At 49.5% G+C, this 26,193-nt stretch overlaps 1 protein-coding gene across 3 annotated transcripts; it reads right to left on the bottom strand.

Moving 5' to 3' along the window:
* Positions 1 to 282: 282 nt before the first annotated feature.
* Positions 283 to 24,804, bottom strand: CDRT4 (CMT1A duplicated region transcript 4). Of its 3 annotated transcripts, none has more exons than XM_043473593.1 (4): positions 24,640 to 24,804; positions 10,377 to 10,458; positions 2,449 to 2,523; positions 283 to 795 (listed from the first exon to the last, which is right to left on the bottom strand). In XM_043473593.1, the coding sequence occupies exons 2-4, from the start codon at positions 10,444 to 10,446 to the stop codon at positions 341 to 343; spliced, it is 600 nt and encodes a 199-aa protein (XP_043329528.1). In that variant the 5' UTR covers positions 10,447 to 10,458; positions 24,640 to 24,804; the 3' UTR covers positions 283 to 340. The 3 variants fall into 3 exon arrangements, with proteins under 3 accessions (XP_043329528.1, XP_043329539.1, XP_043329546.1); XM_043473604.1 differs by lacking the exon at positions 24,640 to 24,804 and adding an exon at positions 14,594 to 14,698; XM_043473611.1 differs by lacking the exon at positions 24,640 to 24,804 and adding an exon at positions 14,590 to 14,640.
* Between the last annotated feature and the right edge of the window lie 1,389 nt (positions 24,805 to 26,193).

Below are 26,193 nucleotides of genomic sequence, written 5' to 3'. Positions count from 1 at the left end.
ATCTTTTCAGTGGCCCGCTTAGGGCCACTGCTTAGGGCTTTCTATTAATAGAAAGAATCTCTGGTGTGGTTTCTGTCTGCTGCCTGGACCAGAAGTGATTCACCCCCAGCCAGGTCCTAAGCGTCTACACCAGGAACTGGAGCCTGGCATTCCCAGGCCCACTTAACTGCACTGCCAGAGGGGGTGCACCTGCCCACCCATGGCCCCCATCCCTTGGGCTTGATCTCAGCCAACCTCTGCACCAGCAGGGGAGAGTTCCAATGCAAGGGCCGCCACACAATGTGTGGCAAACGGCGCTTAATTGCCATACAAGCTCGCGGGTCAGCTGCGGGGACTCTGGCTAGAGGCAAAACATTTCCGATGGCCGCCCGGCCGTGTAAGGGAGCGTCCTCACGGTGGGTGCCCGGGCAAAGATGATCTTGTTGTAGCTGGCGGTGGGACTCGCCCTGGAGTCCGAGTGCAGGTGGAGGGTCTCTGGGACCCTCGGGGGCCCCGTGGCCGACATGGAGAGGGGGCCCCACACAGACAGCATGGTCTCGGACCTCAGGTCCTTGAAGGTGGCGGTGCCCGAGGACTTGGAGGACTTTCTCCTCTTCAGCTGGATGAGGCTGGCTGGCTTGCTCTGCTTGCCCACCCGCCGACTCTCCTCCACCGTTTGCAAGCACTCCAGCTCTCTGGCCTTGCTCTTCTCAATGAGCCTCTTCACCACCGGGGAGGTGTAAGTGACATAGGCGGGCCACGGGTCGTGTTTCTCAAGCAGATTCACCGGCAGCCCAATGTTCTCAGTGAGTTCTACTGGCAAAGAGAAACACAGGTGATTTAGAGGTACTCGCAGCAATGGTTCCATTCTTTAGGGGTCAGAGGAGTCAGAGTTTGGATTTCTCCCCATCAGGCATGATAGCCCTTCCACACCCTGTATTCAGTGGGAATAAAATGGTGGGCTTGAACTCAAGTCTAACAGGCTCACACATCCATAAGCTTCTCACTCTAGCTGCTGGCCAGAAGTTTTGGGTGTCTGAGGTGAGGGGAACTTTACTAGAAAATCTATTAAGTTGGGAGACAGAATGACACTCCACGGAGTATATTAATTAAGGAAAACAATGGTCAAGAGCGGGACCTTGGAGTCCAGCAGGCTTGGTTTCAAATCTTTGCATACATCAAATTGTTTAACCTATAAACCTGTGACATTTCACCAGTAAAAATGGTTACCATAAGGCTATAGGAAGAATGAAATAAAGTAATATAAGTCAAGGACCTGTAACAGTGTAGCTCAGGGGTTGAAAGCATGGGCTTTGCACTTGGACTATCTGAGTTCAAATTCATTCTCCACCCCCTCTTCTTATCTGTGAATCTCGAGCGAGTCTCTGACCCTCCTTAACTTCAGCTGCTTTGCCTGTAAAGCAGTGACTAGAAAAAGAACAACCCCAAAGAACTTTCTTGTGGATTAAAGGAAGCAATGTATGTAAAGATTTTATTTAGCACAGTACCTGGCATAGAGTAATCAGTACAGCAACTGTGAACATCTTGGCTGAGTCTCACTGCCTTTTCCATTTAATCCTTGTTACGCCTGATAATGGGTATCATCTCCCTTTGAGAGAGGACAAGCCCAAGGCCGTCCATCCTGCACAACTCACACACGGTGGGTTTGAACTCAAGTCTCACAGGCTCACACATACATAAGCTTTTCACTTTAGCTGCTGGCCAGAAGTTTTGGGTGTCTGGGGTGGGGGGAGCTTTACTGGAAAATCCACCCATTAGTTTGCCAAGCAGCCCATCCCTCTGTGAATACCAAGTCCTTCCAAGTCAGACCTTCTTTCTTTCCTTTGCAGCTTCACTTGGTCCAGAAGAAAGGCCTCCAAATTTCCCTCCCACAGCTTCTCCTGCCCTGTTTCCTCAGGTGGTGCCTACTTGCCCTAATTTTATAGTCCTTTGGTCATTTTGATATGAGTTGGAGAGGCAGGGGACTTAAAAGTTTCATCTTGCCTTCTCCAACCTGAATTCAGTGAAAAGCACTATAACTCAAGAGAAGAGGCAGATTCTAAAGTGATTCCCAGGCTCCCTTGTGGGGAAATGAGAGCTCCTCAGAGACAGGGCCGTGAGGAAGAGCATCATGGAAGGTTCCATGTCCCGGCAAGGGTGTCACTGTGCCTGGGGGAGACAGGATGCGTGACGTCACCTCGCTCTAGAAGAGTATCCAAGCTTCCAGGCACAGACGTGACCATCCGTCCTGGCCTCCCCAAAGCAGACGCAAAACTCCAGGGTCCTGCAGGTTAGGGCATCCACTGTACAGGACAGAGGTGAAACTACCCAGAGACCTACCCCTTCTGTCTCTCCAAGCCACCAGATCCGCGCACCAGTGTGACAAGAGCCACCACCTCGGCGTCTCCCCCACCCCCACCACCCCCCAACCTTGGCCAGCCCTGCCCGCTGCGAAGACCTGAGCCTTACCTTCTTCCATCTTCATCTTTCTTGCATCGATCCTCTCTATGTTTACCGAATTCTTCACAGTGAAGGCCTGGATACCTTTGGAGAAAAACATCTGTAAGCCTGGACTCCCACAGAGTGTCCTGGAAGAAAGCGATGAGCAGTCTCCCTGGGAGCCTGAGCTCAAGGGCCTCTGTCAGCTCAGAGACAAGGAGGAGCCTCCAGGAGCCAGAGAGACAGGCTGAGCCCAGGGCATGCTGGGAAGGCAGGCCAGCTCCAGGCCTCCACCTTCTGACTGCCAGCTTTTAAGGACCCAGTGCGGGGCTGGCTTGGGGACTGTGTCGAAGCTGGACTAGGGAAAAGGTGAAGAAAGAAACGTCCCCACTTCAAAACCATGTCTTCTTCTCCACCAGAGCCCAAGTGAGCACATTACTGCCGTTGGGTGGAATACCTCTCCCGGGCAGCACCCTCCTCAACCTACTATCAAGGGAAGGGGCAGCAGAGATGGGCAGCAGCCTGGAGTCAACCTCAGGCCCGCAGGCAGAGGCTGCAATAAGGCCACCTTCCTGCCCGACATGACCATGTGCATGTGGGAATCCGATGGTAACTGCAATCTAGGGACTCTCGAACCCGAGGGTTCATCCGCCTGGAGGGTTGTTAAAACATCCCTGGGCCCAGGTCCAGAGCCACAATTCAAATCTTCAGCAATAAAGATTGGTGAGGTTTTATTATTAACCACTTAGCAACCTTTTCAGCTCCTTTCTACTTCCAAGCTCCAGAAATGCACATCGGAGAACGGATGACATTATAGATTCATTCCTTGAGCATTGGAAAGGCCCAGGGAGCATGCCCACTGCCTCCTGTCAACACCCAGGGACTAAGAATTTGAGTGGCTGTGAACAAACTTGAGGGTGAGTCTGGAGCTGTGTCCAGGAGACCCTGCTATGAGAACCATGGGTCCAGGGCGGTGCCACTCCATGGGAACCTTGTGGGGTGGGGCTGGGAAAACACAGCAGCAGGGTCCTGCACCAGGGATGAAGGGTCCGCCGGCTGCTCTGGGGGCCTGAGAATGTGCATGTCTAAGTCATGCCCAGGTGCCGCTGCCAGTGTGAGGACCTACTCTTAGTAGCCCTGTTAGAGGCTGAATGACTATTCTAAATCTTTCTTTCAGCTGCAACATACACAAGGCTTGGCTTGTGCAGGTAGGAAACGCCCCTCAGGTGAGCAATTCCAAGACTCTCTGCCCTTTTCCCTCCCCACTGAGGAGCCACTGGGGAAGGCAGGGAAGGGAGCTCTCAACAGGGCCACCATCAATCCCATGGTAGTTATAAAGTAAATCATTTCCAAGGTCAGAGCTTTATTATAACATGCCTCACAGCCAAAAAAAAAATAAATAAATCAAAAAATAAAACAGAAGCAATATGGTAGCAAATTCAATAAAGACTTTTTAAAAATTCCACATCAAAATAAAAATCTTAAAAAAAATTTTTTTTAATAAAGGGCTATGGAACATTCCCACGACCACCTAATACTGGAATCAGGAGGATTAAAGAACCAGTGTCTTAAAGTGGGGACTAAGAATGGTGCTTTCATGCAGAACTAATTCACACTCTGTCCATGGCCACCATCTGCATTCTTATCTCAGGAAACCCTCCTGCAAAAGGATTTTGTGGGTTCCAGGCAAGACTGATGAATCAGTGGGTACAAATCCACCCCGAACACTCAGATTGTTTGCCCCACAGACACTGTGAAAATAGTGCTGTATGCACACCCCTTATGGGCAGGACAGTGTCTTAATCCAGTGTTTCCCAAGCTGTGCCCCACAGAATGCAAAAGAAAAAGTGAAAAAAGTGAAAGTGTTAGTCGCTCAGTCATGTCCGACTCTTTGCAACCCCAAGGACTGTAGCCTGCTAGGCTCCTGTGTCCATGGGATTTCCCAGGCAAGAATAGGGTTTCTCCAGGCAAGAATACTGGAGTGGTTGCCATGCCCTCCTACAGAGGATCTTCCTGACCCAGGGATTGAACCCACATCTCTATGTCTCCTTCATTGGCAGGTGGTTTCTTTACCACTAGCGCCACCTGGGAAGGGCCAAGCCAAATGGAGGGACCAGTGCTCCCTGGAAAGTAAGCCCGCTTCTTTCCTTCTGCTTGGCCTGCCCCCTGCTCTGTTCAACCTGCAGGCATCTTGTCTTGCTTGCATCTCACCTCCCTCTTCTCCCTGAGCCATCCAAGGAGTTCCTCTGACTCCCCTCGGCACCCCCACCCCCACCCCACCCCCCACGGATGGAGAACCATATTTTCCCCAGCAGGAAGTTGGTGCGGAGTTTCTTTTCACCTCTGCACTTACCCTTCTCAACCTCCGGTCTCCTCCCTGGCCTGTCCGTTTCCTTGTCTGCCTTCTGGTTACTCTGCATTTATTTTGGGCTGAAGAGGAAGCATCCACTTAGGGCAGAAGTGTCCTGGGAGTCTTATCTCTAAGACCTAAACCAGCCTGGTGCCACGTGGTGTTCCCATGCTGACCTTCATCCTGAGCGGACCCTCGTCTTATAGGCTGAGAACACTCTCTGACGTCCCACACTTCAGACCTAGGGAAGCACTGTGCCCCCTGACAGACTTACCATGAGCCCACCACCCACTTACCAATAATTCCTCCACCTCTTCACGCTGCCCCATTGCTACACTCAACACTATGGAGCTGATAGGCTCCGGGGGGCACCCAGGAGATCCTGATATGATACTGAGAAGCCCTGAGAATTTCAGAGCTAAGACAGAGGGGACAGGGGTGGGGAGGGGCAAGCTGGCCTCCCCTCCCCCCTCCCTATGCGACAACTTGATGGCCACCTTCTCAACCTCAAACATACGTCCACTCCAAGAGAGGAGAAACAAGCCCATTACTGAGCTCTGCTAAAAAGCCTACTTGCACGCGATGGGCAGCTTTGGTAGCTGTCAGCTGGTCCTGATAGAGACCATGCCCTTTCCAGGGCAGTGGATGAGGGGGGTGGGCACCTCTCTGGGGCGGGAGGCAGGAGCCTCATTGAAGTGCCCATCTTCTGACACAGGCCTGGCATCACTGACTCATCACAGTGGCAGGAGGGAGAAGGGGGACATGCTGCTTCTTGAAGACGCTTCTGTACAACCATGTTCTCTAATGATTACACACAGACTCTGAGGGACACAGAAGTAGAAGCAGAGTTGAAGTGCCCACTGCCACGTACATCAGTTCCTGCATGGGTGGAGGTGTTCACCAAATCCATACTGAGCCCCAAACCCAGCACTTCTAAGAGTTGTGGGTCCCACCCTCCCCAAGAGCCCACAATGGAGAACCCCATGTTCATCTCTTGCTTTTGGGGGGTGAGAGAGAAGGGGTCTACCCTTCACAGTGCCAAGGGTTCACAAAGCACGTTTGTCTCCCATGCCTATAACAGATCAAACACAACCAGCCCATGTCATCCGAGTCATCAGAAATAAAAGAAGGGAAGTTTCTGCAGAGATCAGAAGCAGTCCCCTCAGTCACTCTGCAGATGGGGGGTCCACTGTCACCACGCACCAGGCCTGGAGCTTCGGTTCAAGGAGCACCTGGGCAATTGAGGAGCCAAACCACAAGCTTCCTAACTCAACCCAGGTCAGGGTGGGAAAGCATGAAACAGGTTCGAGAAGAGAAGATGGTTGTGCTGAGTCCTGATGGACCGTCAGGTGATGGGCAGTGGGTCCTGAGGAGTTCAGGTCCCAAGTGAAGTGTGTCTCCTCAGGCCCCCCTTCCTCTCTGGGTGCAGCTCACACAGGCTGCATGGTTCCTGCCTATGAACCACGATGCTGAGTTGGCACAATAAATGCTTGACAGATGTGCTGCAGGAAGCAGAACTGAGCCTTGGGTAAAACTACAAATCTAAATTTCATATTTATCTGAGGACTGTTCAATGATAAATAGTAAAATTCCCAATCTAAATGTAATGTGAAATTAACACACAGAAATCCCTTGCATTCCTATACACTAACAATGAGAAAACAGAAAGAGAAATTAAGGAAACAATACCATCCACCATTGCAACAAAAAGAATAAAATACTTAGGAGTATATCTACCTAAAGAAACAAAAGACCTATACATAGAAAACTATAAAACACTGATGAAAGAAATCAAAGAGGACACAAATAGATGGAGAAATATACCGTGTTCATGGATTGGAAGAATCAATATTGTGAAAATAAGTATACTACCCAAAAGGAATCTATAGATTCAATGCAATCCCTATCAAGCTACCAACAGTATTCTTCACAGAACTAGAACAAATAATTTCACAATTTGTATGGAAATACAAAAAACCTAGAATAGCCAAATCAATCTTGAGAAAGAAGAATGGAACTGGAGGAATCAACCTGCCTGACTTCAGGCTCTACTACAAAGCCACAGTCATCAAGACAGTATGGTACTGGCACAAAGACAGAAATATAGATCAATGGAACAGAATGGAAAGCCCAGAGATAAATCCACGTACCTACAGACACCTTATCTTCGACAAAGGAGGCAAGAATATACAATGGAAAAAAGACAACCTCTTTAACAAGTGGTGCTGGGAAAACTGGTCAACCACTTGTGAAAGAATGAAACTAGAACACTTTCTAACACCATACACAAAAATAAACTCAAAATGGATTAAAGATCTAAATGTAAGACCAGAAACTATAAAATTCCTAGAGGAGAACATAGGCAAAACACTCCCTGACATAAATCACAGCAAGATCCTCTATGACCCACCTCCCAGAATATTGGAAATAAAAGCAAAAATAAACAAATGGGACCTAATGAAACTTAAAAGCTTTTGCACAACAAAGTAAACTATAAGAAAGGTGAAAAGACAACCTTCAGAATGGGAGAAAATAATAGCAAATGAAGAAACAGACAAAGGATTAATCTCAAAAATATACAAGCAACTCCTGCAGCTCAATTCCAGAAAAATAAATGACCCAATCAAAAAATGGGTCAAAGATCTAAACAGACATTTCTCCAAAGAAGACATACAGATGGCTAACAAACACATGAAAAGATGCTCAACATCACTCATTATCAGAGAAATGCAAATCAAAACCTCAATGAGGTACCATTACACACCAGTCAGAATGGCTGCTATCCAAAAGTCTACAAGCAATAAATGCTGGAGAGGGTGTGGAGAAAAGGGAACCCTCTTACACTGTTGGTGGGAATGCAAACTAGTACAGCCACTATGGAGAACAGTGTGGAGATTCCTTAAAAACTGGAAATAGAAATACCATATGACCCAGCAATCCCACTCCTGAGCATACACACCAAGGAAACCAGATCTGAAAGAGACACGTGTACCCCAATGTTCATTGCAGCACTGTTTATAATAGCCAGGACATGGAAGCAACCTAGATGTCCATCAGCAGACAAATGGATAAGAAAGCTGTGGTACATATACACTATGGAATATTACTCAGCCATTAAAAAGAATTCATTTGAATCAGTTCTAGTGAGATGAATGAAACTGGAGCCCATTATACAGAGTGAAGTAAGCCAGAAAGATAAAGACCAATACAGTATACCAATGCATATATATGGAATTTAAAAAGATGGTAACGATAACCCTATATGCAAAACAGAAAAAGAGACACAGATGTACAGAACAGACCTTTAGTCTCTGTGGGAGAAGGCAAGGGTGGGATGTTCTGAGAGAATAGCATTGAAACAAGTATACTATCAAGGATGAAACAGATCACCAACCCAGGTTGGATGCATGAGACAAGTGCTCCGGGCTGGTGCACTGGGAAGACCCAAGGGGATGGGATGGAGAGGGAGGAGGGAGGGGGGATTGGGAAGGGGAACACATGTAAATCCATGGCTGATTCATGTCAACGTATGGCAAAAACCACTACAATATTGTAAAGTAATTAGCCTCCAACTAATAAAAATAAATGGGAAAAAAAATAAAAATTAAAAGAGTAAAATAAATAAATAAATAAATGTAACGTGAAGACTCATTCAGCAAACAGCACCCATGGCCATACTGTCTAGAGATCAAGGTTCAAATTTTTAAATAAAATTTCCAAAATGAGCCAAACAGGCACAATCAAAGGGAGCACTGTTCAACCTTTTCCTTCCGTGGACATTTTCGGTGGCCGGGTACACCGACAGGCAAGATGGCTAGGAAAGATGAAAAGACAGGCAGCAGGAACCAGCCCTGCCTTTTCGTAGTCAGGAAATTAGACATGAAAGGCGTGAAGCAGTGTGTGCCCAGAGTCCTTCTCTCTGCCTGACAGCTGGCTCAGGAGTAAAGGGACCATGAAAACATGTGGCTTCACAGAGTATAATCAATCAGAGAGAGGAAGCCCTGCTCCACTGGAACAATGGGAGGACAGACAGGCATCTCCAGGGCGGCCGCAATCAGTGGGCCCCACCACCTGATTCTACAGTCCTCAAAGCACCAGGAACCCAGGCCAGGGTTTGCTTTAAAGATGGTGACTTGCTAACAGCTAACATTGATTACCGTTCAAGTCAGCGACCAGGGGACCAGAGAGTGAAAGAGGGAAATCAAATTTCATTTCATCCTTAATGAACACTGTGAATTTTCAACTTGGCATATATTACTTACATTTAAAACATCTTTAAAAAAAAATGATAAATATCAAGCAAATCCTAGAAATAATGCTTTCTTTTTCAAAAGTTAATATTCTAGATAATAATGATGAGCAAAATTTTATTTATGTATCCTTATACAATATTAATTTGATTTTTTTGCCTGTTTACCTGCATATTTTTCTTAATTGGAAGATTTTTATAAGGCCATGTTTCACCTGATTTTTTTTTAACTTTGCTTTAATCATATTAAAACCCCTATCTTGCTTTTTTTTAAAAAAAGAAAAAAGGTGATTGCATTTGAGACTCCGCCTGGAAGCAAAGAGCTAATGTGGCCACCTTCTTCAGGGGTCAGTTATCCCAACATACACATAACCTATGGGCTTCCTTGGTTGCAAAGTGGTAAAGAATCTGCCTGCCAATGAAGGAGAGAGGGGATTGATCCCTGGGTCAGGAAGATCCCTTGGAGAAGGAACTGGAAGACCACTCCAGTATTCTTGCCTGGGAAATCCCATGGACAGAGGAGCCTGATGGGTTACAGTCCCTAGGGTCTCAAAGAGTTGTATACGACTGAACAACTACACAGCATATACATATACATATACATATACATATACATATACATATACATATACATATACATGCACGCGTGCCAAATCGCTTCAGTCATGTTCGACTCTGTGCAACCCCATAGACCGTAGTCCACCAGGCTCCTCTGTCCATGGGATTCTCCAGGCAAGAATGCTGGAGTGGGTTGCCATGCCCTTCTCCAGGTGATCTTCCCAACCCAGGAATCGAACTTGCATCTCTTATGTCTCCTGCAAAGCGCCAGAGTGAGGGAAGGAGGATATACCACTAATGCCACGTGGGAAGCCCTGCCCAGAAATGAGCCCCCAAGACACTGGCTTGAAGCCACCAAGTCCAGGATTCAGGCTTCACTGAAACCCTGTCTCACACAGAAAATCATAGGGCCCGAACAGACTGAATGACAACCCCTCTTTTCCTCGGAAGCTCCATTTCCTTTCCTGTCTGGTCCAACATGCACTCCGTCCCCTGCATGCCCACCATACACAGCAATGTCACTGCTACTAGATGCAACCCAGGGGTGTCGCCCGTCTGCTCTTAGAGGATGGAGTGGCCTTTTCTTCCCTCAGAACGATGATAAATTCAGATGCCCCTTCATCTCTCCTTCCAGGACTGTTTCAATGACTCATCTTTCGAGAGGCCGATCAGCACCCCCAGGGGGCTTATACCTGCCCTGCCCTCTTCTCTCAAGTGTCTTATCTGTGCCTGGTCTACCAGGGCCCTTCGTCCCATTGTGCATGACTTGGTATTGGGGTCTCTCTCCCCAGGTTTGCTCACCTCGCTCTGACCGTCTTTGGTTCCTGTTTCTCCAGCAAGGAAGCTTCTGAAAGTCTGTGGTGTGGCTCATCTCAAGAGGTTTCTGAAAAACACAGAATGAGGAAGGTAAACTGGTAAAATACACTATCATGTAAGTACCATGGATACTCTAGGGGAAATGGACAGCTGAATATGCAGGAAAACTGTTGCCTGCAGTTAAAAGAGAGAATAGCAAAGATTGAGTACCCAAAGATCAAGAAAGGGGTCTTTGAAATTGGAGAGAAATACTGAGTTACTCATTTTAAACGAATTTTTCTAGGCACAGATATACAAACAGCCCGCAGCGACCCATTACCACATAGGAAATATGTGCGGGTCACGTGCCAGGAAGTTCTGAGATTCTGACAAAAGGAGTTTTTGTTGAGTCAGAAATCCAATTCAACAAGGGTTTTAATGTGTCTCTCCTTGGCACAGTGGAGGGGTGCACGGAGCACTTTTACTCTCCGGGAACAGGCCCTCCACAGTATGTGTTGGGGGGACATCCTCTCCTGACAGAGGCCCGGCCTTGCAGACCCGCCCTTGTGCAGCCCTGTATGAGAACCAGCTCTCTCCTCGGTGCTCCCATGGTGTTTCTGTGATCTGTGTTTGTATTTCAACAGCTCCAGGAGGCAATATACAAGAACGTGCCTAATGGGACAAAGATGCATATGAAGCAGTTGTTTGGAGTAAAGTATACAATTAAGGGGATTCCCTAGTAGCTCAGTTGGTAAAGAATCTGCCTGCAATGCAGGAGACTCCGGTTCGACCCCTGGGTCGGGAAGATTCCCTGGAGAAGGGATAGGCTACCCACTCCAGTATCCGTGGGCTTCCTTGGTGGGTCAGATGGTAAAGAATCTGCCTGCAATGTGGGAGACCTGGTTTCGATCCCTGAGTTGGCAAGATCCCCTGGGAGGAGGGCATGGCAACACACTCCAGTACTCTTTCCTGGAGGATCCCCACAGACAGGAGCCTGTCAGACTACAGTCCACAGGGTCACAAAGAGTCAGACACGACTGAGCGACTAAGCACAGCACAGCACATATAATTAACAGCGTGAGGGCAGGACAGGCCGGCTGCTGCCCAGCTGTGTGACCTGCAGTGGGATACTTAAACTTCCTGAGGCTCGACGACCTCGTCTGTAAACTAGGGGCAGTAACAGGATTTCTCTGGCCTTGACGGCTCTGTCGTGAGGTGCGTTATGTGAAGCAGGTGGGAGCCCAGGTTGGACTGCCCTCACCCTCCTTGGGTGACTGTCATGCAGGACTGTGACATCCAGGAAGAGGCTGGAGCAGAGGAGATGACAGGATGGGCTACGAGAAGGGGGCATACTTATGTTCCCAAGTCTCACCCATCCCCCACATCAACGCCACTCTTCAGGTCCCAGCAGCCCTGCTTATAACATCTGCTTGCAGAAAGGACACCCTCTGGAGGTGACCCGAGCCCAGCAAGTCTGAGGCATTCCAGTCGACCTGCAGCCACTCGAGTCCAAATGTACAGATATGCACATGGCCCTGATCCCCAAGATGAAAGGGGGGGGGGGCGTCTATGGGTCTATGACCTACACACAAACGTGCACATGCACACATGCATACACATGCCCTGTGCAACTCCCCGATGTCCCCAGGCAAGCCTCTGGGCGACCCTCAGCTTCAACACCCCTGGTCCCAGCTGACCCCGTTTCTCTTCTCCTCAGGCCACCCCGCAGCTCCAGCCTGCGATGACTTCATGAGCAAACTGGGCCAAAAAGTCTCGCCAGATTCCTGCTGGAAACAATCTGGAGACTTGGGTATGTGAGCAGCTTAAAGGGGACGTGGGCTGGAGGAGAGTTCTGAGCTCCAGCTCTGCATCTTAAGTCCAGTCTTGAGCAGGTTACTTGGTCCTTCCAAATTTCAGTTTCTCCATGAGAAACACCCTGTCCCATGGATGTTACTCCAATCCAGTTGATTCAGGGAGAAGGACGTCATGATCAGTAAGTTCTAACTGTCTGCTTTTGTAGAGTAGATCAGGAAGCCTGAACTAATGGCATGAACATACCTCTCTGATGTGTGACTGGGGCGCTTGTGGGTAGCAAGATGATGATGTAACATGGTCACCCAAGACAAGAACTAGATGAATTCCAGAGAGAGCAGAGGGTGGAGGTGAGATGAGAGGAGAGAGTGGAGGGCAAGTGTAACCAGTTCAGAATCACCAGCCCCCGGGTCTTCAGAACATTGTGTCTTACTCTCTGGTGACCATAGAACTCGTTTATCTCTGCCCCTCACAGCCACGGGCTTATCAGAACCACTGGGGTGCCAGGGCCCACAGGCTGAACAGACTGAACAGAACTGGGCCCAGAAGCCTTGGCAGGCAGCCTCCTAGAAGGCTCCCAAAGACCCTCTGCCCACCAGAACTCACATACTCTGAAATCCAACCCCCCACATCTAATATCTCCTTTCTAACAGATAGAATGTGACAAAGTGATGGGACATTACATTGCGATTAGGTTACACAGAAACCTTGGCTTCCTTCTTGAACTCACTCTCTGTCTCTGTCTTTGTCTGTCTCTCTCTGTCTCTGTACATCAGAGGGAAACCCTATTATAAGCCACCCTAGGGGGAAGCCAATGGTGGGATATTTATAGCCAGCAAGGGATTGAGGCCCTTAGTTTCACAACCTGTGAGGAGCTTGATCTTGCCAATAACCACGTGAGTGAGCTTGGGCAGGGACCCTCCCCAGTTAGCCTCTCAGGTGGGACCACAGCCCCAGCCAAAACCACAACTGTCCCCCACAGAGAGGCCTGGAGACAGAGGCACAGTTAAGTCCCACTCAGATTCTCAACCCATGGAGACTGGGAGGTACATATGTGTTTTAAGAAACTAAATTTGGGGGGTATTTGTTACACAGCAAGAGGTAACTGATACAAGGCCCATATCAGACTTCCCAAGGAAGGATCCTACTCCTGAACAGAGACATGGACTCTGCCAGCCATGGGGGTAATTCCCCTACACGGTTCCTCCTCCGCTCTGCTCCCATCTCTGGGGAACAATGCAACTCCTGCTACAAGGGAATATGTGCACATAAAGAATTCATGGCTATCAAACACCACAGAAATGAGGCCATTGTCTAACAAAGCCAGTTTCAACAAGGCCATCTCAACGCTGTGGACACACTGCTGTGGCTAGAGGGGTCAAGGCAGAGAGGGGACAGGGAAAGGTGGGAAGGGGTGGAGGTGGGGCTCAGAGATGATGCCAGGGTGCTTTCTCCACATGTTCCCTGAGAGGTTCAGAAAGCTGTAGCTTTAGTGGTTTAAGACCAAGTAAAAATGACTTTGGCATCAAAATGGCTTTGTGAAAGCAGCCAGATTATAAAGTCAAGTTCTATCACACAATTATTTTACCCACCCACCCCCTCCACTACATAAATGCTGTTTGGGCTCTGGATCTGGATGGCTGGCCACCCACCTTTCTCCCCTGCTGTGTGTGCGTGAGTGCATGTGTGCACTCGTGCACACGCGCAAACACACACACACCATGAAAGGGGTTCAGGAGTAGGTTTTCAGGGTCTGAGAGCACAGGATAAGGAAACCGGGGGTTTCAAGGCCACCATCTGCCCCCTGCCTGATGTGGATCTAGGCTGTTCCTATTCAAAAGGCTGAAGGGCAGCTGCCCCCACGGTTGAGGGTTCACCCAGGACCCCACAGAGAGCACATCATCACCGAGAAAAAACCAGGAACCAGGTTAATGTGTTCAAAGGGAAGGAGCTTTTATCTTTGAATCGATCCTACTGGTTTCCCAAAGGTCTCTATACCGTTAATAAAGAGAAGAGGGTCTCCGTGGCCCCGTTGTGTGGTCATCCTGTTAAAGGACATCCCGTTAAAGGACAGTAACAGTCACAGATCCTCACAGGCACCAACCGGCATGGTTCTGAGACCCAAGCAGCTATGTTGGGGTCTTTCTGGCCCAACAGTCTAGCCCTCATATCACTAGATTTCTCTGTGAAAATAGGGATGTTGTTTTCTTTTTCCTCTCTCTCTCTCCAGCTCTGACCTCCTCCCCGCGCAGCAGCCCAAGACCCAGGATGCACGCCAGCTTCCCAGCACCCCACCAAATGAGTTCCATGTGAGCCCAACTTCTGAGTTTATCACAACCAAGAAAGCACAGCAAGCCCTGACCTTCAGCACTCGGCCCCCTTTCTGCCCGGTTCCAGAAGAGAAAACTCACTTTGCCCTCTAGGGTGGGAAATGTGAAAGGCAGGGTGCAGAACCAGGGCGATCCCTCCACCAGCACCACCAAACAGCCGGCAGTCTTTCCATCCACCCATGGAAATTCTAGACTCACGAGGTACAGGGACGGACCCTGTATTCCCACCCTTGCCAACTGCCGTAAACCTATTTCTCTCCCGTTGGAGTTACGACGTGGAGCCAGAAATCTGGAAGAATTTAACGCCCAGTCGGTTCAGACAGAGGAAAACATTGTTCGGAGTAAACACTGGGATCCCTCCCTCAGCATCCAGGAATGTGGAGCTGGCGGGGTGGAGATCGGCAGCTTCTCTGCGTGGCTTTCCTGGGCTGTGGCCGGAGAGCCGGCCGGTGCTGCAGTCCAGCCCAGAGCCCGGGCCTCGGTCTTCCCCCTTCCCTCCCTCGATCCCGGTCTCGGCTCCAGAAACCCTGTTTCTGGGCCGGACCCTGCCCACCTGCCGAGACTGTTCCTCCCTGTCCTTGGGAGGGGCCAGAAGAGGCAAAGGGACCCAGAGGGGCTCCTAGGCTCTGTCTGGGACTTTCCACTTCCTTCAGCTGCACTGCCCATGAAAGAGTGGCTTCTCCTGGAGGAAGAAAGGAGGCTCTGTGTATGCAGCAGGGACGCAGCGCCTGCAATCAGGAGCCGTGAGTGCCCGGCATGCTGTGACCGCCAGCATCCACCTGACTTTGATGGAGCCATGGGCCCAGCCCCACCCCATGTCCTCTGGCCCTGGGGCGGGGAGATGAGGGGCTGGCTTTTCCTGGGGCTACGTGGGGGTCCCAGGAAGGTGTCTTTGGGCCACGGCATCCCTCTGCCTAAAGTGCCCCTGCCAATAGATAGGGCTGACCAGAACTGTTGACAGTTTCTGACAGTCACAGTTGAGGAGCAACCCTGTAAATCAGGAAGGCTTCAAGGAGACAATGCAGACAGAGCCTGAGGATGGCTGCTTTGCCCCAGGACCTCCAGCAGGGTTGCCAGGCAGTATAGGGGCAGCAACAGAGCTGCACAGCCACCCTGTGGGCCCTGACCCTCACCATGGCTCTCTTCCCGTCCTCAGCCCCAAAGGATGCACAGAGGGCATATTTAAGTGGATTTATTGATGCCTCCCACTGGGCTTCCCAGTTGGCACTAGTGGTAAATAAACCGCCTGCCAATTCAGGAGATGTAAGTGACTCAGGTTTGATCCCTGGGTCAGGAAGATCCCTTGGAGGAGGGCATGGCATACATTCTTTCCTGAGAAATCCCACAGACAGGAGCATGGCATACAGTCCATAGCGTCGCCAAAGGTTGGACATAACTGAGCACACACACATTGATGACTCCCACTGGCACTTCCCTGCTCTCAGGGAGCATATGACCCTGACCAGAGGTCATCAAGGTGGTCCAGGGACCAGCCTCAGCGTCATCTGGCAGATGTTGGCAATGCTTGGCCTGCTGCATCGGAAACTCTGGCTGGGGCCGGGACCTGAGTTCAACAAGCCTGCCAGGTGATGCTCTTGCACAGGAGAGCTGTCCTCTGCCATCTCCCCACTGGATAGCAGAGGAAGGCTGAGAGGTTCGTGTTGGCTTCCAGGAAGTCACAGAAATGGTGTGTGAATGTCGCCTGGACTAAGAACTGCTGTGCCAAACTCTGGTGTCAGTGGAAATTTTTTACTCCAGTTTCAGAAACACTTTTTCCACCTCAGTGTGGTCACCCCTGATGGGTGGTTTCTAAAACTTTACTTTGAAGCCAAGAGGCAGGCAAGAAAACGGTGAGATTTCTTGTCTCCTGCAGCAGCCGCCAGCCCTGGGCGCATCACAGCTCTGCTTGGAGGCCCTGCTGTTGCCAGGACTCCCTCCTCACCTAGTGCTCAAAGGGCGACGAGGAGAGGATACAACCAGACTCTCTGACTGAGCTGATTTGTAAAGAAAAGTACTGACCGAGGAAGTAAAATCTCATTTGTCCCTTTGGCAAATGACGCTGAATATTCATTGCAAGGACTGATGCTGAAGCTGAAGCTCCAATACTTTGACCACCTGATGCAAAGAGCCCACTCATTGGAAAAGACCCTGATGCTGGGAAAGACTGAGGCAGGAGGAGGAAAGGGGTGACAGAGGATGAGATGGTTGGATGGCATCATCAACTCAATGGACATGAGTTTGAGCAAACTCTGGGAGATAGTAAAGGACAGGGAAGCCTGGCATGCTGTAGTTCATGGGGTCGCAAAGAGCCAAACACAACTGAGCAACTGAACAACTGCATGTCACCAAACTCCATCTGTTCCATTTGGCTGTTCCTGAACTGCATCCTCTACAAAAACCCGGTGAACATTTCCTGTAAAGTAACAGTAAAGCATTTCCTGAGATCTGTGAGTTATTCTAGCAAATGAGAAAATCTGAGGAAGGGGTGATGGGAACCCCCAAATTTATAGCCAGTGAGAAGTAGAGGAGACCCTCGGGACTTGAGTTGAAATGGGGGCAGTCTTGTGAAACTGAGCTCTCTATCTGACACTCTCCAGGTAGACAAAATCTGAATTGAATTCATGTGTAGGCACCCAGCTGGTGGTGGAGGAGGGGAGAATCAACTGGTGTCAGAATTTACACATTTGGTGTCAGAAAAAAGATGTCATGGAGATGGACGTGTGAAGGCCACAGAGGCATCAAGAAACTCAAGGACCAAATGAATCCATTGACATTGACACTAGGAGTATGTATGGGGGTGATTCCATAAAATGATGGGGTAAAAGCCAGAACTGGGAGAGCTACAGAGTTCATGGGGAAGGCAGATGTGGGGACAGGGATGGGAATAATATAAATGGAGACCTGGGAGGGCCAGCACTGCCACCAGAGGGACACACTTCACGCCATTCATTCCTTACCACTGTTCACCTATGACATGGTGTCCCCATTCTGTAAAGGGAGTCATGAGCCTCAGAAACACCAAGCAACTGTCTCAAAGCCCTGCAGTTGGCAAATGCTGACGTTAGAATTCAAAAGCAAGTCAATTTGATTCTAAAACCAGTGCTTGTAACTAGAGGACAGTTGCCCCCTGGAGTTATGGGTGCTGAACCCACATATATGGGGCCAACTGTAAGGGATTTGACCATCCGTGGACTTTGATACCCTCGAAGGGTCCTGGAACAATCCCCCAAGGACACAGAGGGAAGACTCTGACTATACCTGTTGATAGCCAAATGAATCTACAAATAAACTATTAGAATTATCGAGTTGAGCAAGCTTGTTGGAGGCAAAGACAACATACTACTTCTAAATACCAGCCAGAAAAAAATGTCTGAAATGTTACCGTTTACAATTACTTCAAAAATGCCAAAGTCAGTAAATAAATCCAACAAAAGATATGCAAGTCCTCTCTGCAGAAAATTATACATTATTAAAAAAACATGTTTCGGTTCAGTTCTGTTCAGTCGCTCAGTCATGTCCAACTCTTTGCAACACCATGGACCACAGCACACCAGGCCTCCCTGTCCATCACCAACTCCCAGAGTTTACCCAAACTCATGTCCACAGAGTTGGTGATGCCATCCAACCATCTCATCCTCTGCTGTCCCCTTCTCCTCCTGCCTTCAATCTTTCCCACCATCAGGGTCTTTTCAAATGAGTCATTTCTTCACATCAGGTGGCCAAAGTATTGGAGTTTCAGTTTCAACATCAGTTCTTCCAATGAATATTCAGGCCTGATTTCCTTTAGGATGGACTGGTTGGATCTCCTTGCAGTCTAAGGGACTTTTAAGAGTCTCCTCCAATACCACAGTTCAAAAGCATCAATTCTTCGGCACTCAGCTTTTACACGACTACTGGAAAAACCATAGCCTTGACTAAACAGACCTTTCTTGACAAAGTAATGTCTCTGCTTTTTAATATGCTGTCTAGGTTGGTCATAACTTTCCTTCCAAGTAATTTCATGGCTGCAATCACCATCTGCAGTGATTTTGGAGCCCAAAAAAATAAAGTCAGCCTCTGTTTCCACTGTTTCCCCATCTATTTGCCAGGAAGTGATGAGACTGGATGCCATGATCTTAGTTTTCTGAATGTTGAGCTTTAAGCCAATTTTTTCACTCTCCTTTTCACTTTCATCAAGAGGCTCCTTAGTTCTTCTTCACTTTCTGCCATAAGAGTGGTGTCATCTCCATATACGAGGTTATTGATATTTCTCCTGGCAAACTTGATTCCAGCTTTTGCTTCATCCAACCCAGCGTTTCTCATGATGTACTCTGCATATAAGTTAAATAAGCAGGGTGACAATATACAGCCTTGACGTACTCTTTTTCCTATTTGGAACCAGTCTGTTGTTCCATGTCCAGTTCTAACTGTTGCTTCCTGACCTGCATACAGGTTTCTCAAGAGGCAGGTCAGGTGGTCTGGTATTCCCATCTCTTCAAGAATTTTCCACAGTCTATTGTGATCCACACAGTCAAAGGCTTTGGCATAGTCAATAAGGCAGAAATAGATGTTTTTCTGCAACTCTCTTGCTTTTTCAATGATCCAGCAGATGTTGGCAATTTGATATCTGGTTCCTCTGCCTTTTCTAAATCCAGCTTGGATATTTGGAAGTTCACAGTTCACGTACTATTAAAGCTTGGCTTGGAGAATTTTGAGCATTACTTTGCTAGTGTGTGAGATGAGTGCAATTGTGCAGTAGTTTGAGTATCCTGTGGCATTGCCTTTCTTTGGGATAAGACTCAAAACTGACCTTTTCCAGTCCTGTGGCCACTGCTGAGTTTTCCAAATTTGCTGGCATATTGAGTGCATCACTTTCACAGCATCATCTTTTAAGATTTGAAATACCCCAACTGGAATTCCATCACTTCCACTAGCTTTATTTGTAGCGATGCTTCCTAAGGCCCACTTGACTTCACATTCCAGGATGTGTGGCTCTAAGTGAGTTGACTGATCACACCATCATGATTATCTGAGTCATGAAGATCTTTTTTGCACAGTTCTGTGTATTCTTGCTACCTCTTCTTAATATCTTCTGCTTCCGTTAGCTCCATACCATTTCTGTCCTTTATTGAGCCCATCTTTGCATGAAATGTTCCCTTGGTATCTCTAATTTTCTTGAAGAGATCTCAAGACTTGAAGAGTCTTTCCCATTCTATTGTTTTTCTCTATTTCTTTGCATTGATCACTGAGGAAAGCTTTCTTATCTCTCCTTGCTATTCTTTGGAACTCTGCATTCAAATGGATATATCTTTCCTTTTCTCCTTTTCTTTTCACATCTCTTCTTTTCACAGCTATTTGTAAGGCCTCCTCAGACAGTCATTTTGCTTTTTTGCATTTCTTTTTCTTGGGGATGGTCTTGATTCCTGTCTCCTGTACAATGTCACGAACCTCCGTCCATAGTTCATCAGGCACTCTATCAGATCTAATCCCTAAATCTCTTTCTCACTTCCACTGTATAATCATAAGGGATTTGATTTAGGTTATACCTGAATGGTCTAGTGGTTTTCCATACTTTCTTCAATTTAAGTCTGAATTTGGCAATAAGGAGTTCATGATCTGAGCCACAGACAGCTCCCGGTCTTGTTTTTGCTGACTATATAGAGCTTCTCCATCTTTGGCTGCAAAGAATATAATCAATCTGATTTCGGTGTTGGTCATCTGGTGATGTCCATGTGTAGAGTCTTCTCTTGTGTTGTTGGAAGAGGGTGTTTGCTATGACCAGTGCATTCTCTTGGCAAAACTGTTAACTTTTGCCCCGCTTCATTCTGTACTCCAAGGCCAAATTTGCTTGTTACTCCAGGTGTTTCTTGACTTCCTACTTTTGCATTCCAGTCCCCTATAATGAAAAGGATATCTTTTTGGGGTGTTAGTTTAGAAGTCTGAATAAATGGAGAGAAATGCCATGTTCACTGTAAAAATATCAGTTCTCCTACATTGGGCTGTAGATTCGATGTCACCTCAACTAAGATGAAAGTGTCTATAGAAACTCACAAGCTGATTGTAAAATGTATTAATGTAAAGGGGCTTCCCAGGTGGCACTAGTAGTAAAGAACCCACCTGTAAATGCAGGAGCCTCAAGAGACATAGGTTCAATCTCTCTGTTGGAAAGATCCCGTGGAGGAGGGCATGGCAAGTCTGGAGAATCCCATGGACAGAGGAGCCTGGCAGGTTACAGTCCATGGCGTCTCAAGGAGTCCACGACTGAAGCAACTCAGCAGAGCACATATTAATGCAAAATGTTTTAAGGATGTAAGGATGGCAGGGGCCAGAAAAGGGAGCAGAGAGTGTGGGCAGAAATAGACCAAAACTTGAAAGTGAAAAGAGAGATGGGAGACTGTGGAGACAAGTTGGGGGGAACATTACATCCCCCACTGTCAGCACAGCTGTAGGGCCACTGGTTGGAGGTGCATATAGATATGGAGAGGGGATTCTCTTTAGCATCAGAGAGGAGACTTGGTTTGAAGAAATTGGAAAGAAGAAAAAAGGGTCAGATGTGGTGGAAAAACCAGTGGGCTAGAGAGTCAGAGAGGGTCAGGGTCTCAATGAGCAAGAGTGAAATGATGGTTCCAGGGTGGCTGAAGGACAATACAGGCTGAAGACATCCTGCAGGTGGCCCCTCTGAGAAGCCCTGGCTGACAGCCCATGGCTGTGATTAACTAATTGGCTTCTGTCTCTGCGACCGAAAGTCAAGAGTCTAAAAACTAGAACAAAGTCATTCTCTGGCATGTTCCTAAAAACTTTAAGAATTACAAAGGTGAAATAAACATTTGTTAGAAATAAACAATGAAAAGTGAAAACCGAAGTGGGCCAAGTATTTCCCAGGCTGCTGGCCTGACCTGCTGCACATTCCTGACGCCTAACCTAGACCAGACACTCACTTGTAGCTGTTGTCCAGTCGCTGAGTCGAGTCTGACTCTGCGACCCCATGACTGCAGCACTTCAGGCCTCCCTGTCCTTCAGAATCTCCCAGAGCTTGCTCAAATTCATCATTGAGTCAGTGATGCCACCCAACCTTCTCATCCCCTGTTGCTCCCTACTCCTCTTGCCGTCAACATTTCCCAGCATCAGGGTCTTTTCCAATGAGTTGGCTTTTCACATCAGGTGGCCAAAGTATTGGAGCTTCAGCCTTAGCATCAGTCCTTCTAAAGATTATTCAGGGTTGATTTCCTTTAGGATGGATTTGTTTAATCTCCTTGCAGTCCAAGGGACTCTCAAAAGTCTTCTCGAGAACATCCCTCACAGCAACCTGGCAAACCTTTCCTTCCTTTTTGTTGATTTCTGGACATTTTCCCTGTAGCAACAGCCTCCGTGAGCTGTGGAAGCAACTTCCCATCTTCTCTCTGCAGTGGACTGCCCACCATGAGGTTTACCAGCTGCCATCAGACCTGACACTGACCCATCTGACTGGAAATGCCCTGTCATCAGCCCCCTCCTCAGAGCCTGACTTCCCACACATCTGTCTGTCCCGTCACCAGAGACCTGGTGGCCTGAGGAAAACGGGGACTGGGAGAAGAAGGTCCTGAGGTCCTGGAGAAGAAGCAGGAGCCAGTAGCTGGTGGGAAAGTCAGAACTGGCACATGGACTGGCTGAGGTCTGGATAGTGAAGGGCCACGTCAGGAGCGGGCAAAGCAACAGGAGGTCAAGCAGGCAACGGAGTCAGAGCTCCCAGAGGGGCTGGGAACCCAGTGCTCTACACTCGCCCAGAGCGCGAACACTGGGGTCAGAGGGCGCTGGGTTCCTGTCCAAGTTCTGTTTGCCAGCTGTGTGACTCTGGGCAAATTACCAACCTCGCTTGGCCTCATTTTTCTCTAGCGAAGAGAGGATGGGGGTGCGGGTGGGGCGGGGGTGAGGGTAAGGGTGGTAGAAGAGTGAAGACCCAGGGGCCAGGCAAGCCCTCAGGCGCGGGAGGCTGATACGTCTTTGTCCCGGGAGATGCTGAGCCTGTTAAAGGCAGAGACCAGCTCCCAGCCTGGGCACGGTGTTTGGCATCTTCTCTCTGCGTCCTTTGCTGGTCAGCACTCTCTGGGGACATTGACAGCATGGATGCTGGGGGTGTGAGCAATCTGGGCGCATGGCGACTGGCCCGGGACAGACCGCAGCAGTGCTGACGTCCACTGTCCATGCTCGGCCCCCTCCGCCCGCCCCGCCCATTGGCCTCACTCCGAGCCCCCATCACCAGCATTTTCCAAATGTCCCTCCCTCTCTGCTTCAAACATTCCCAAGTCTCCCCTCCTCTAGAAAATTCTTCCCTTGAACCCAGGCTTCCCTGACTTCTATTTTCCTCCTTTTTCTGCCAAAACTCCCCAGGGAGTGGCCTGTACCAGCTGCTACTCCTTCATCACTCCCCCAGGCCCAGCTGCCTGGCGCCCATCCACCAAGCCCCACGGCCCCACTGACAGCCTGACAGGGAAGGACCGGGGGCACGGCCACGGAGGGGCTCGAAAGTGCGGGGGTTGGGCCCTTGTGTGCACACACACACATATACACAGATGCACACAGAAACACAAGCACAGACACAAACACACATAGGAACACAGATATACACAAATGCACATGAACATGTACACACAGGCACACACACAGAAATACAGACATGCACACACAGACATACACAGACACACACAAGTACATAGAGGCAACAGAAATGCACACACAGACACAAATACATATACACATGCACATATGCCTGCTCAGTCATGACCGAATCTTGTGACTCCATGGGCTATATAGTCCACCAGGCTCCTCTGTCCATGGAATTCTCCAGGCAAGAATACTGGAGCAGGTTGCCATTTCCTCTTCCAGAGATCAATTTTCCCAACCCAGAGATCAAACTCACGTCTCCTGAGTCTCGCATATTGGCAGGTGGATTCTTTACCACTGAGCCACCTGGGAAGCCCCCAACACACACAAGCACATATACACACATGCCCACACAGACACAAAGACACACACACTAACCCATTCCAATACAGCAACCAAGGGCCCCCACTCTGACTAGGGGAGGAGGAGGGATCCCAGGGCTCCAGATCCCTCATGGCAGCACCAGGAGGGCAAAGAGAAGACGCCGGAATGGCTGCCCTGCATTCCAACCTGGGCCATGTGGGCCTGACCATCCATTACTGGGGAGGAAGCATCCCTGTACCCTGCACAGGTCCCAGCTGGGAGCACTCAGAAGACACCCCTGAACTAACTCAACCAAAAAGGAAGGAGGGAAGTGCTGGTCGGAGGCCTGAAGGAAGACTGCGACCTTGGGATGCAGCGGGTGAAGCGGACAGGACCAGCTCCCTGACCCCAGGCTGGCCAATGACCCTCTCCCGGACACGGGGCAGTCTGAACTGAACCCAGGACTCTGGCCCCCCATCCTTGCCCCTCCCTTCCTGCTTCTCCCACAGCAGCTCCTCACACGTCAAGCACATGCAAAACCACAGCTGCTGGCACAGACGGTGGCCTCTGGGGGTCTGGGTTTGAGCCCAGCCCCCCCTCTCTCTTCCCCTCACCCTTCCACACTGTGTCCATGCTGATCAGAACACTTACGGACTGCTATGTTTAAGTACTCACCCTTTCTCCTCCTGTTCTTTATTATTCTTAAATAAGCAACTGGAATATTCATCACTTTTTCTAAAACCTGCTGTCTGTGTGGCTGTCACAACCTTCTCCCCTCCGGGTTCCTATAGTTCCTTAACCGTCAAGGCCGCCCCCAGTCCCGGGGTAGCATGTCCTGGGTGCTGAGCTCCTGGGGGGTGGGGAGGGAACGCGATAGGAGCCCCGTCCCCCACTCCTAGGGAGGAAACGAGTGTATTTCATGTTTGTTTTGGTTTCTTTGCCAAAGACTTGTTGCCCTGGCTGCCTTGTGGAGTCACCTGACCATTTTAAAAGACAGGCCTAAGTCCCTGCAAAGTTAATCCAGACCTCAGTAGAGTTAGAGTCCAGGGGCAGACGGCAGCGAAGGAGGAAGACCGAGGCTCCAACATCCAGCAAAAGGGCTCCTGCTGCTGTGACAGGCTGGCCTTGCTCCACATTCATCCCTGACTGTTCTCTCTGGAATACCTGGTGCTCCAAGGCAAGACAGGACCCTAACCCCGAGTTACCTGAGAGGTTTCTGTGGTTCTCCATGCTACCTTCAGGAGCCTGGTGATTCTCCCTCCTGGGGCTTATTTTCACCCCCAAACGTCCCAGTGTCCTTGACCTTACTTCTCCGTTGGTCCTCTATTCGTGGCCGCCAGCCATCCTCTCTCCACTGTTCCAGGTGGTCCAGGAGCCTGCAGCCAGAGTAAATGGGCATTGTGATGTCAGCAGGTGGTATGGTCCCCACCCTGGGCAGAAGAGGCTCCTGCCCTCTTCCCTTCATCCCCCTGGAGCTCAGCCTGCTGCAGGGTGCTGTCCTCAAACCCCAGTGTGGGATCCCCCGACCCCTGGCCCAGCCATAAATGCCCACTGGGTACTGGGCCTTAGCCCAGATAGCAGGGGGATTCTCTGCCCCAGAGAGGCAAATACAAACCCCTATTCAGTGGTCACCTGGAAGGTCTATTGAGACCCAGATTGCCAGACCCCACCCCAGAGTTTCTGATTTATTAGATCTGGAATTCACCTGTCCATATTTCCGGACATTTGGGGGCTCTGAGAATCCGCCCTCTCTCCTGGCGGGTGTAGAGAGACGGGACTGTGAACACTTGTGTGACATTTGGGGGCTCTGAGAACATTCTGCCTTCTCCTGGGGAGTCTAGGGAGACTGTGGACACTTGTGTGCATAGGCCTGGGGTGGCGGCTGGTTTACAGGGTGGAAGGTGGGCAGGTGAGCACAGATTCACAAGAACCTCCAAAAAACCAGCCTGTGGCCTTCTGCAGCTTAAGGTGGCTCTTGGAGCCCCTCACAGGCCTAGCACTGCAGATGACAGGGACCAGGTCCTTGGACCAATCAGCTAAGAAGCCTTTTGGGAGTGACCTCAGCCCCGCCACCTGCCAGCACACAGCGGGCCATGATGTTAGTCACACCATGTCTGTGCTGTTCACAGCGAGGCTGCAAGCCCCACGGGGAAAACCTACAGCCCAGTTCTCTTCCTCCCACTGGGCCTGCCTGGCCTCTGATTGCCCCCTCCAGAGAGGTGCATTTTTCCCTCCTCTGTGGGTAGAAAATTCCCCGAGAGTCAGCACGCTGTGCCTCTGCACTCACCCACCCACTGCCGTCACCTCAAGAGGGACCCCTAAGGGAACTTGCACTCCCGGTGCCCCAAGACTTCCAGCGTCCCCCATGGGGGTGGGCAGCCTTATCCCTGGCTCCCCCATGATCGCCCTGCAGCTCGTGCTCAGCCCCACCCTCCCTTCAGTGGGTGCACAATGAGTTAGGACGACCAGGGATCAAGCGCTGGCTCCGGCTACATGACCCCCATGCCAGGGACTGTCCTCAACTCACCAGGCCCTCCCTGATCCACCATTCAAAATCTTCTCCACGTGCTAACAGGCAGGTTTCACTACTTCAATCCCCATTTTACAAGTGAACACAGTGAGGCACAGAGATGGTAAGTGAGTTGTCCATGGACACACAGTCTATAAGAAGAATCAACTCCAGAACATACATGGATAAAGGCTACATGATAGTCATAAAAGATAGCATGTGGTGATTCCATTTATATGAAACATCCAGA

This window comes from Cervus canadensis, chromosome 1 (genome assembly GCF_019320065.1).
Source record: "Cervus canadensis isolate Bull #8, Minnesota chromosome 1, ASM1932006v1, whole genome shotgun sequence".
In the NCBI taxonomy this organism is placed as follows: domain Eukaryota; kingdom Metazoa; phylum Chordata; class Mammalia; order Artiodactyla; family Cervidae; genus Cervus; species Cervus canadensis.
This window is presented reverse-complemented; position numbering and strand designations above follow the sequence as displayed.

Excerpts from the sequence above, each read along its gene's own strand:
- CDRT4 (XM_043473593.1), bottom strand. The coding sequence starts at position 10,446 with ATGAGCCACACCACAGACTTTCAGAAGCTTCCTTGCTGGAGAAACAGG. Across the intron at positions 2,524-10,376 it reads CCAAAGACGGTCAGAGCGAG|GTATCCAGGCCTTCACTGTG; the intron begins GTGAGCAAACCT and ends TTTTCTCCAAAG. Across the intron at positions 796-2,448 it reads AAAGATGAAGATGGAAGAAG|TAGAACTCACTGAGAACATT; the intron begins GTAAGGCTCAGG and ends TCTCTTTGCCAG.